At 37.4% G+C, this 12,829-nt stretch overlaps 1 protein-coding gene across 4 annotated transcripts in view; it reads right to left on the reverse strand.

Moving 5' to 3' along the window:
* Positions 1–3,579: 3,579 nt before the first annotated feature.
* The window catches only part of GALNT1 (polypeptide N-acetylgalactosaminyltransferase 1), a 90,141-nt gene continuing 80,891 nt past the window's right edge, over positions 3,580–12,829 (reverse strand). For all 4 annotated transcript variants that reach the window (XM_069778712.1, XM_069778710.1, XM_069778711.1 and 1 more), the window contains 4 exons: positions 9,905–10,044; positions 8,680–8,778; positions 7,761–7,895; positions 3,580–5,237 (listed from right to left, as the gene is read on the reverse strand). In XM_069778712.1, coding sequence (XP_069634813.1) covers positions 5,091–5,237; positions 7,761–7,895; positions 8,680–8,778; positions 9,905–10,044 — 521 coding nt within the window. In that variant the 3' untranslated portion in view covers positions 3,580–5,090. The remainder of the gene's footprint in view (positions 5,238–7,760; positions 7,896–8,679; positions 8,779–9,904; positions 10,045–12,829) is intronic.

Genomic DNA, 12,829 nt, shown 5'->3' on the forward strand with positions numbered 1-12,829 from the left:
TTAAGTACTGAGAAAGAAGTCCAAGTTATTTGAGATACCAAAATAACCAAAGCTAGGTGATTAAACAGCATACAAGGAAATAAATGAAAAATCTATAAATCCAACTTAATGAAAAATGGAATGAAAAATTAATTCCATAGTCCTGTGTTATGAGCTAAATGTTCAGAAGACTAAAATGCCAATGAGGATCACTTCATGAAAACATTTACTTAATGCACTATTAGAATGCATAATGGCTAACACAGAAATAATGCACATCTCTAATGGCAATATATGAACTCATCAGTACCTTAAAGACCATAATCCAATCTTTGCAAGAATAAAAAAAAAAAAGAAGACTCAGAGAAAGGCAGAACTCTGCAAGAGGTGAGACAAAAAGCTGTTTTGAAGAATACCAATACAAAGCATGAATAATATCAAGGTTATTTGGGAACTCCTAAAGACATCCATCTACTGAAAGAAAGGTAATGCATTTAAAACTGAACAAAAGGAAGTTGTTCTGCATGTCTTACTAGTTGCTTCAGGGGCAGAGGCAAGGAAACCAGTAACGATCATTTCAGAGGAAGGTTACTATCTATGCCCTGAACCGGTGCTATGGCAATTACTTAGTTTACTGTCTGTCAGAACTAGCAGCTTGCTTTCATCTCAGAGTTCGGTTTTGATACGGAGTAGCATCACCCGGCTGAATGGCTTGGCACAGTAAGGATCAGTTGACACTGCATGAAATGCAAGCAGAATGCTACAAATGCAATCCCCAAGATTCAAAAAGAAAAGAAGCAAACAATGTAGCGAGTTAGTTTTCATCCGAATATCAGAAATTCTAGTCTACAGATAACCTATTTAGCTATGTGCCAATTTTGGTTTATACCTTAAAAACTTTTATTATGCAAAAAGTACTATTTTGTTATTCAAAGTACCGCACACCATATGCATCACCTTCACGTAACATCACAACTATGTTTAGTTGAACAATTCTCGATTATTAGAGTGTTTAGAGTAAGGCACAAACTTGGGAACTATTTGCTTTAAGATGATGGTAAGAAATGTTCTTATAGATCCGAGAGCAAACAGCACTCTGAAGTTGTGCAAGTTTGATCATTTTACGTTGACATATTCCTGCCTTACCCTACATCTCTACTGCTACAATTAAGTTCAGATAAGATGCAAGGCTCCTAAAGCTATTAAAATCTATTCTGTAACGCTTAATTTTTCCCACATTTCTTCTTTTGAAAGCATGGAGGAACTGTTAATGTAGCAAAGGAACGCTTTGAGTAACTATTTCTCAGTCAATTTTCTAAAGCATACTTGCATCTCCTTACTTACCTTGAAGGGGAAATGTAGCAGAATAAACCTGCCAAGGTTTTGCTCATCTCTGAATGCATTATGTTACTTGAACAAATAGGGCAATTAAGAGGCATTCTGCAGAGTAAAAATTAGACAGATTATCTTACTTTTGCTGCTAGCTTATAACATAGATTCTCTCTTTTGCTTACAGTACATATCTCAGGTTAGGACCACTGCTGTGATAAAATGAAAAGCAACTGCTAAGCCCTTTTGTATAGTACTACCATAAAAATAAAGCTACTAAAATACAACTTGATTTCATACTGATAAAACAAACTGGCAGATTGAAACAAAAACATTCACAGTTGTATGTACACACAGATACAACTGGTTAGCGACTTTCAGTATCTAAACAGACTGAAGATGACCTAATCAGACCTGGCACAGTGTAGTTACCCAAAGTTTGGACCATAATATGTAATACACTTCAACTCAGTTAAAAGGCGCTGGTGTTTCTCAATAAATATCTTTGCACAGGCAAACGAGAAGAGATGGAGAACAGAACGCTGTCTTCAGATCATGCACAGGAAATTTATGCTAAACACACTGAGCACAGGACCAAAGAAGGATAAAAAGAGTTTACCAATTCTCTTCAAAACACAACTACTGATTTTTTTTTTCCACTTACCCTGTGTCAATGTCAAATAAGACAGCAGTGGTCTCCCCCCATCTGATCTGAACAAAGCAGCCATAAATGCAGAGGCACGGGAGGGCAGAGGGGCATTTCTACTAGAAATTATTCATATGCCTAATAACACAGGTATGTTACACACTATGAAAAAACACAATGGGTTGGGTTTTTTTCAGAACAGGTTAAATGAAAATAGCTACAGAGGTTCTAAAATTCCGCCTGAAGACTTCAGCATGAGAAGACAGATTAGATGGAAAGGAATTAAGTATGCCTGCAACTCTGATAGCGTCAACTAATACTCCTATTCAAAGCTGGGACACAGAAGCACTACGCCTGTAAGTGGACGAGCACCACTGGGAGACCACAGCTAAACAGCCACGGGTCTGCAGGCACCCTCCAGTCTGCTGCTTCCCCTCCCCGTATTCAGCAGGGGAAGAGGGCTACCTTTGCAGGAAAGGATCGGGAAGGTATAGGCTGGAAAACAGACTGCTGTTTCTGAAGCTGTTACATGCATTTTTAGTTGTGCAAGGATTTTTACTGCAGTTTTATGTGATATAAAATGACTTCTTGAATTAACAAGGGTAAAATCATAGTAACCCTGAGGCCTGCCTACAGGTTTAGTTACATTACAAGCCACTGCACTTAAGTTTTGTTAACAGGATATCACAGCATTAACCGTAAGAGTTAAAAATATCAAGTGAAAATGTATTCCTTTTTATGTGTTCAGTGATGTGCCACATAATTATGAAATCTGAAACACTAAATTAAGAAATTTGGAAAACTTACAGGACTTTTTGCGCTGCACTTCTGATGCTCCTGCTTCTCATTCCACAAAAGGTTACCCACCTCTGATTTAGAGCCTCTTTGCTGGCAATGTTTTTAAAGGGATGTATTTTGAGTTTGGGAAATTGTTTCTCAACCAATACATAACCTCATTTTTACACACCACCACCCCCCCAAGAAGTGCTAGTTTGCTAAGATAAACTAAAATAAAATCCAAACATGACCCGAACCGTCATTCACTGGTACACAGCAGAAAACTGGAAACAGTATTTTGGTGGCTAATATGCAGTATCAGACAACCACAAACTGTACGTCAGAAACAGTATAAAAGCAGGAGGGACCACAGAGTATCTGAGCAGCAAGAAAATCTATCACTTACAAATGATGACACTGGCGCCCATCCCATCCTCTTCACTGACCATACAAAAGGAATAAGTCTTCTCACATAACCACTAAGGCAGGTTTGTTTTGTTTTGTTTTAAAGTCATCTTGGCACACTTCAATATCTTTCTGATAAATGCACCATACCATTACTTTCATAAATCTATTTTGACCTCATCAGGTTTGCAAGGCTAAAAAAAGAGGGGTCAATGAAAGATAGTTACATATTTAGATGCTTCATCTGATATTAATCCCACAGCATCTCATCCTACGTAATTTTAAAGTAGCAACTTCACGCAGCAATTTGTTAACATTTCCCCCGCTTTGTACACGAACATTCTTGTATAGTGCTGCAGAAATAAGGGAGATAACACTGGCTAAAGCAACGTGGAAGAGCAAATCTGAAATGGCCATAACAGCCAAATATAATTCCACACAACTTTTGCATGAGTCTAGGTTTAATTTGCTTTACAGGACAGTTGGCCAAACAATGACATTTATCATAAAAATATCCTCTCCATTAAGCAAATCTCATTTTTCTTTCCAAAAGAAAATTCAATGTATACTCTGAACGTTCAGTGGCTCATTTTCAAGATCAGCCCACACAGATTTTTCTTAACAAAACAAAGCAATTCAGTTAAAAAATGCAGACCAATGTAATGACATAGTCATATTGCTTTTGGCTATGTTAACTTTAAAAACCATGCCAATTTAGCTATTTTTCTTTAGGTTTTATTAGAAAAAAGCAGCAGATCAACATTACAATTCAGAGTCTAATCTAAATATGCACTTGACAATGAAGCACATCTGAATATGAAAAGGATTCCAGAAAACCTTCAGTTTTGCCAATCTCCTGCTACCCAATTCATGTATCTTTTCTTCTGGCTTTCTGATGACTGAAATCAAACAAGGAACAGAAGATTTATTGCTATGAAAACAAAACCGTAGTACAGTAGCATGAGTCTTGGGCGCTAAGTGTATTCCATCAAGTTAACTTAATTTCAAAGTGTACTTAAATCTTTTGTTTGGCCATGAAAGTCCATAAGCTGCCTGACCCAAGTAGAAACTGAAACGGCAGGCCTGGACAAAAAAAAAAAAAAAAAAGTTAGACAGCATGTTAACCTCCAGTTTTCAGACAGTAATAAAAAAGATACAATTCCAACAGCCAAGAAATTAAAATAAAATAAAAAAAAGAAAAAAATTGATCTGACATTCAAGAGCTAAGTTTATTCTTATGCTCATTTTGTTTGCGCCCAAAACAGTTTTAGACTCACCAGAAAAAAAGAGAAGTATTTATGGACTATCGCACAATTGAAAAAGAGCAACAATTGCCTTTTGACTTGGTTATTTTCCCCCACTGAGGTATAAAATCTACATATAAATTTGATACTTCACTATAACAAATTGTACTTTTCATAGTTCTGATTTAGTTTCCATTAAACCCTGTTTAATTTTTGTTTTTTAAACCACAGAATTCTTATTTCATGTTACTGAATCTGGTTTCCAGCTCGCGCTCTCTCATTTATTTGTGGATCTATAGCAGTCTGGTTACCACCGCTAACCAGGAAAAAAAATTCTTGGAACTTTCTTCATTACAACAGCACTTTCAGCAGAGGTTACTGATGTGCAAGCAAACTACAACAATATGCAGCTCTTCGGAGACTATTTCATTGATTATGTTTCCACTGTCCAAACGTTCTCTAAATTATTTGCCGGAAGAAACTCTTTCGATCTTGTAAACATCAGTGGGCGCAGTTTCACTAGTATGTGTGGTAGTTTCACATCCTTACACAGGAAGGCTGGTTCACAGCTACTGAGAAGCTGCAGGAGTTCTAACAGCTGACAAACTGTGGATTCTGCCGAGCAGAAGTTTCTTCTGTTGCTACTTAACAGCGTAGCCAAAGTATCAGCTGAGGTAGCCCAGTCAATCCTTGCTTTTCTTTAGAACCTCTCAGAATATTTCTGGAAGGGTGACGTTGCGAAGCAGCCACTGCTGCGAGCGGCTGCCGTTGCAGTCTCTGATGCTGGGTACCTGGCTGTCCTCTTCGGTGGCTTTGTCCAGGCACTGGTTACTGTTCACATGCAACAGGATTAATTTCTTGAAGACAAAATAAAAAGAAATTAGTTTTACAAAAATCACCGGGCATAAGCTAACCAATGGCCATTTCTAGCGGCCATTAAAATTCTTCCATAGGTACGTAGGAACTAGACAAGACCCCTTGGTTACTGACTCCAGATCCCAATCCTAAAGAACATTTAAATATGCTATTTGATGCTGTAGATACTAAAAACATGGCTTCATGAAAAAGAGAACAGTCTGAACTTTTAAATTAAGTTCTTTATTAAGCAATATCCACCAATCTTTAAATAGCACTATACATCTAAGGATCTTGAGGAGTTCGATATTAAAGTTTTGTAAGATATACAACTGCAGTTATTAGTTATAATCATAGTTTTGATCAGATTAGAATGAACACATTGAATATGTATTCAAAAGTACTCTTTTTTCTCAGTTAGGGACACAAAACTGACCTTAGACTATGTTTTTTTCAATACTATGTTCTTTTAAAAAAAAGTACGTTCTTTTTTAAAAAACAGATATGTACAAATTCACATACATATATTATCTTTGCCAATACCTAATAATCTTACTTATGCAACCATACACCGCTCTGCCTACCTCAGCGCTATCCTCATGGAGAAGAGATCTTTGGAAGTTGTATTTCCTGCCACTGTACTATGGATACTCATCAGTGCATCAACTTGGGTCTAAGCAGTCTATGGTACTGACAGGCATTACTATCGGTATTTTTTTCTCTCACTCAGCAGCACAGCCAGGACACCGGACTGATTGAAAAGTGGCAGAACAGGCAGGCCTTATGCGCACAAGCAGCAAAGGGTAAAAAAACCAAACAAACCCCAAGCAAAAACCTGAGCACATCAACCTCCTGCACTCATACAGCAGCTGAAGAATGAAGAAGGGAGTTGGAACAGACATAAGTAGACAAATAACTAACACAAAGCTTCCCCCCCCCCACCCCCTCCTTTCTTCTTCTTCCCGGTAGACATTAAAGGAAAGGGGGCTTCTTACATGCCTCCTGGACAGAGGCAGAAGGAAAAAAAAAACTACAGGAAAATCACCCAACTATGTGGGCAGGAGTTCTTGCTAAGTATTCTCTAACTTATTTTTTTGCTTTATTAGCCAGCTTTCAGTAAAGCTCTGAAGATTATACCTAGATTTTCCTCTGACAGAATAATGAGAAAAAACACATACAGCCAAATTTACGGCTAAGGATCGACACAGGGGAAGCCTGTTTTACAGTCTGTGGCAATCATTGCAAGACAGACTGTTGCAATTAGGTGTCTAAAGATGCAATGTTCTTACCATCGATAAGATAGAAACAAAATAAAAAGCACTTGTGTTTGGTGAATCACTGCATGTAGTAGTATTACTCATCTTAATTTACTTAAGTCAGGTAAACTAACTACATTAAAAACAAGAACGAATGGTTCCCAAGACTCAAACTCAATCATTTCAATTAACATTTAGTCCTGAAAGCCTTCAGCAGCTTTCTTCAGTCTCCTAGCAATGTGCAGCAATCCCAGTAGATATTCACCATGTTCCACATTAACTGCCATCCTAATCGAAAAATCATCATTCACACACATTTCCTTTTAGTCTTAAAGGCTGTAGGTTTCATTAACACCTCAGCTACTAAAATCTATAGAAAGTCTATTTAGTTAGAAATACCCCTTTTTTTTTTTCTTTTTTTTTTTTTTTTTTAATCAGTGAAATGACTTTTTAGTAGCTAAATATCTACATGTTCTCTTCATAAAATAGTCATCACGATTATGCTGGCAAGATTCTTCTTCCCCAAATTGTCTTGCAACTGTCTTTCATAATAACTGATTTTAAATTAACAAGCTTGAGAACTATTTTTTTCTAACTAGCCATGACATAAGTCAGAGTTCTTGACTGCACTACTTAATGACAAAATTCTTTTTAGAGCTTGCAAATCAAATTAATGATGAATGGATCAACAGTCAATGATTTCTAGATCTGGCAGTTGAACATATGAACTTCAAAACAAATACGAACCTTATGTACAAGAAAGAGAATGATGAAAATAAAAGCATCTCTACCTTAAACATACCACGATTAGAAATGTAAAATCTTCCTTATAATTTTGGGATGCTGTTTTTTTAATTAGAAAAAGTATTTCCTTTTAAACTTGTGCAAGATAAGACACCAGGTGCTGAATTTGTCACAAGAGAGTTAGCATTATCTTTTCCTGGTCCAACAGATACCTGGAATACTTTTCCATTGTTGATCTCGTCGTAACACAACACTACAATAGCAGACTATATTTCTCCAGAGGACCCAGAAGCCCATTGAAATATTCTTCTAAAAGCAACCCCAAAACTCACCAGGTAATTAAACCAATACAGATGCCCATTGAGTGACTGCTCCATGAATTAATAACAGATGGAACATAATCCTGACTTTGTTTCCTGTTCTGACTGTCAAATAGTATCTTACACTGGAATATGTTGCTCTGTAGGCTCATATAAAAAAATCAAGTTACCACATTTTAATGTCACAAGTCATTAGAAGACATACCACTGGATCATATTCCCAAAGCTGATTTCCTTTTAGATGGTGGCACTTGAGCATCGTTACTGGGCCATTAAGTTTGGATACATCTAAACACAAATCATCTGTTCGAATTTCTTTGTTGGCAGTATATGAGAAAACCTAGACAGAAAAAGAAGAGGAACTGAAAAAAAAAAGTTCAACTAAAAGATTCCTGGGGTGGGGGGCGAAGAGGAAACATTTGTGCATTACTTCATTAATATCCACTAAATTTTTTTTCTTTTCCCTTCAGCATGTATAGAAAGATATTTTTTTTGTGGGGGTGGAGGGTGGGGGGTTGGAGGCAGGAATAACTGTAAACACTATATGAACAAGCTCTCCTGTCAAAATTGACATTTTTTTTGAATTGCAGACTGCTTCCTGCTTAGAAACAGGAGAATCCGCAACACAGGTAATCTCTGTATATTGGAAAACAATTCATCAAGAATTATTGACAAAGTAGAACGAAAAAATAGATGTAAAATAAATTCCAGAACTGACACCCAGAAAAACATACATTCAAAACAGCATGTCAGGTACGGGCACTTGGGGTGTTTTTTTCAGTAACAATGCCAATCAGGAGGTCTAATCAGAAGACAGTTCCAGAGAACCTACAGGAGCTGAAGTCTAGTCTATAGCAGTCTCCTCCTCCTCTCATTTCATTTTTGACCTGAAAGTTGACCTAAAGCTCTATTGCAATCAGGCCTCAAAAACCTACAAATGACAACCCACCAACAAATCTCATGCACTTCCTCTTACAGGCATCATCTTCGATGAGGGTTTCCTAAACTTTACAACTGAAGTATATTTTAAAGGCAACTACTGAAAGAATCGAAGAATTCTTCAATGAGAAGTAGCATTCCAAATAATTAAATACATTCAGATCATTTTTTTAAAAAATTGTCACCTGGTTGCCACCCATTCCATGGCAGTTAAAGATTCCAACTTTCTCGTTTTCTTTTCTTGCCATGTTATCCAGGCATTGATTTGTCTCCACATTTCTTATCTGGGAGTGAAAAAGAACACATCATCAAAGGTTGTTATTTTTAGAAGAGAACTAGGTCCGTATCAAACCACACCGGCATCAGTTCTCTCTGCTATACACCAGAGGTTATGTGAATGAAATGTAAAATATAGAGCTGTACTACAATGAGACACCGCTGTCTGAGACTCAAACTCCCAAGCAAATGTCCACGCTACCAGGTTACAGAACTATGTTTGTGTCTTTGCTTTCTTTTGGGGATCTTTCCATCTTGGGGACTCTTTTTGCTCAAAGACTCAGCTACAACAGAATGGACACAATTGAGTCTTCAGCCCAAAACGTTCAGAAGTTTTAAAGGACTCTCCTAGGCACAGTGGCTTTAATTCCCTGTGAAATCACGAGTGACTGGGTTCAATTTCCTCACTTCTCGAGTTACAGCCTTAATCCCTGTATTACTATATAGTAAGCAGGCATGAGTACCAAGTCTCCTGATAGTCATGCAGCAGCACGAATGCCTGCTCCACTTTATTAAAAGCATTTCTTTTAAAAACAAACAGTACAAAATCACCTTATAACAGGCTCGATATTTGGCTCAACATGACTTGCAGGGGAGAGTAGGTGCCTACTTGTTTAGGACAGCATCATCTGTACTACCTCTATAGTCACTTCAGAACCTTCAAATGAAAACCAGAAAAATGCCCAGCAAGGCTTAGGGATCACTGAAATTTGCTGGTCACTGACGACGGTCCTGGGGGTAAAGTTCAGAGCAGTTTTTAGGCAAAGCCCTTGCTTAACCTGGTCTAGTTTTTTTAAGCAAAACTCTGTTCATATTCTACATAGAGAACGTTATACAAAAAGTTATCCATAACTAGGCATTTCTAAAGGAATATTTCTAAAGCCCATCTATGTGACATTCAGTACTGCAGTAAAAAAGGGAAAACATTCAAATTACAGTAGTGTATACCAAAGTTCAGTTTTCTGCCCCACTGAGAAGCCAGATGTATCATTTTACAGATGACAGGAACACAGGTGCAAGGTATTTGAACTTTGCTGGCAATAACTTGTTTGGAGTACTCAGTCCAGAATACAAACAACTTACTGTGCAATGTATTTTACATAGGGTAGATAAATACGTAGGATAAAATCTTACCTCTCCCAGAGAAAAGTAATGGCGTGGAATTTGGGAATCAGGATAAACATTCTCCAGGTACCAGGAGAAAGGCTTGCACTGGAGCTTGCGTCTTAGTCCAAGTCGTGACGATATGTCCCCATAATCAACTTTAGTAACTCCTGTAGAAACAAAGTTTTATTCAATGGCTGCTCATAAATGTTACCTAATTCCACTTAATACAAAAATCACCAGTATATATCACACTGCTTGCATGAAAGACTTTCTCTTTAGAAAGTCATCTCTACACAAAGAAATTTTTTCTTTTTTTAATATAGCATTATGCTGTTTATATTCTCAGAGAGTACATGTCAGTCACTACCTGTGACTTCTTTTTCCACAAAATTATACAAAAGACGGAATCACTACATCTGTGCTACACGTGACAATTTCTTAGCCGTGGTTTGTGGAACAATTTGAATGCAGTTGCTTACTAAGTTATCAGAGGAGAAAGGCTGAAACCGTTATGGTCACTAATGCCATCCTATCCCCAATGGCAACTGGGGTGCATATCTATGCAGCATAACATAGCAGTCTCCTCCTTTGGAGCAAGGAGAATTCCATTTTAATTTAATTCTGTAAGCCAGGTACCACCTGCTGGGCCCTTCATCATCTAACTGCACAAAGAAACAGTCGGAAAGCAGCCTTCATACAGGGAACTAATCCTTTAATAATTCAGTATTTGTTCAATATAACTGCAGCATTCGCAGGAAGTACGTTCACCATTACGACTGTTATTTTTTTGTGGTATCTTGCTTGCCTTTTTCCTCCTTTGCTCCTCATTTATCAAAGTGCTTATTCCTCCTGTATCTTCCCACTCCTTTATGGTTGTTTTAATTCCTTCTGAAAATTAATTTGTGCAAGTACCATCTGCAGATGGGTTGAGGAAGGTGCGCATGATCAGTAGATATTTTTGCCTCGTCAAAATTAAGCACTACTGTCATTAATATTCCAATAATATTAATTAAGGGTAGGATAATTCCTAGTTTTCGGGCATCACATTCTTTTTGTATTTTCCACACTACACTCCATACCACACAGGCCAAAAGTAATACACTACAAAAAAACCCAAACCAAACGAAAACCCAAACCAAAAAAGAACAAAAACAAGCCGTAGCAATTTAAATTCCCCTCACACACCACAGATATGGCTCAACTGGCCACCACACTATAGATCTCCAGCTGCCTACATTTTTCAGAAATCCTTCCACTTAGAGGACTGTGAATTACCTCTAAAACTGTTCACCTTTTGAAACTGAGTTTGAGACATTGCTAAGCTGGCACACTGTGTTATTAAATCGACCTGCCAGCAGATGGTGTATTCCTACTCAATTAAGACAGCTAACTGCATAATTTCTGCTAAATGTTTGTAAATATCAATAAAAACTTTAGTAATTTCAATATTCCAGAAAGAGAAAATGCTAGCCAGGATTTTAGGCTTCCCTTTCCCCCTTTTTTTTCAGAGCTAAAGACTTTTTAACAAAGATACCAGAGAACTATACTGGTAAGGGAATGAAAGAAAAGGAAAGCTTGTTTCTTAATGAAATTTTGAATAGTGTGAATGAAATTTAAAAATCTCTTGGAATAGAATCCCAGAAAACTTCAGTCTGGGCTTTCCAGTCACAAAAGAAATCCCAAACCCCCAAAACCAGAAGACAAACAAAAAAACCCCCAAACACTGCCCTCTCTTCACCAAAGCAAATATTTGCTCTACACCAAAAGGAGCACTCTCAAAAGATGATGAAGAAAGAAGAGAAAGGCTGCACCAGCCACAGCTAAGTGTAGAGTTCTTCATTTTTCAGTGATGAAAAAAGCAGCTGATGGATGAAACAGTTATCATGCCATCCTCACCACAACCTTATGATACTCAAAACTCATTCATTAGAGTTTGCTACACTGACCTTCAGAAAACAACACTGTTAACACTTTGTCACATCACTGAACAGCAGTAAGTATTAAAGTCACAACCATAAAGAATTAAATGCAAAGTGATACTTAATAGCATACAAGCGTGCTGTTTTTTAAAGTAGTTTTAAATGTCACCATGTAGAAAGAAAAGTGCCAGCTGATTTTCCCTCTGTTACAATGAAATAAAAGGTGTGTATTATATTCCATTTAACCATTTTTAGTCTGAAAGATTTTTTAAAAAATCCTCTCTGAAGTTAGGTCTGCACCAAACCGTATACTGGCACATAGACTACAGTTAGCATCAGGTTAGCAGATGGACCGAATAGCAGAACTGGTAGAGTTGCCTTAGGGGTGTCCTCAAACAAGGCTGAATTACTCTGTTTCCGAGGTTTCTGGTACCTTACCTATACTACTCAAAACTAGCTTGAGTGTTCCTACACATTTGCACTATACAGTGCAGCGGCAGTAACTTACGGGTAACAGTTCTTTGTGGGGTGGGTGGGGGGAAATGGAAGCAAACTAGGAAGACCGTGAAGTATAAAGCATATAAAAGATTAAGTACATGTCTAAATCATTATTTCCTCCACAGACTGGTAAAACCTATATCCACACAACAGTGACATATACCTTCCAGTGTTTTTGTACTTGTTTTTAAAGGCTCAGCTAAACAAACAAACAAAAAAGAAACCACAAAACAAGAATTAGATCAAATCTTCCTCCCAGGAGACAACTATGCTAGACTCTACAGGTATGTGCACCATGAGGAAGACAATCGTGTCTGCTAGTTGTTCGTTCAAATATTTGGGTTTGGTTCATAAAAAACAAAAAAAAAAAAAAAAAAAAAAGAAAAAACCCCAGAAATAGTATTTATCAGTACTTGCTACTGTTGTCTTCACTTGACCATTCAATATATTTTTTATTTCCTCACCCCCCTGCCTCAAACCCTAATTACATGAAAAGCCTGGACCTTCCTGATGATTCTATTTGTCACACAGCTTG

The sequence above is a fragment of the Haliaeetus albicilla genome, chromosome 3 (assembly GCF_947461875.1).
Source record: "Haliaeetus albicilla chromosome 3, bHalAlb1.1, whole genome shotgun sequence".
NCBI classification, from domain to species: Eukaryota; Metazoa; Chordata; class Aves; order Accipitriformes; family Accipitridae; genus Haliaeetus; species Haliaeetus albicilla.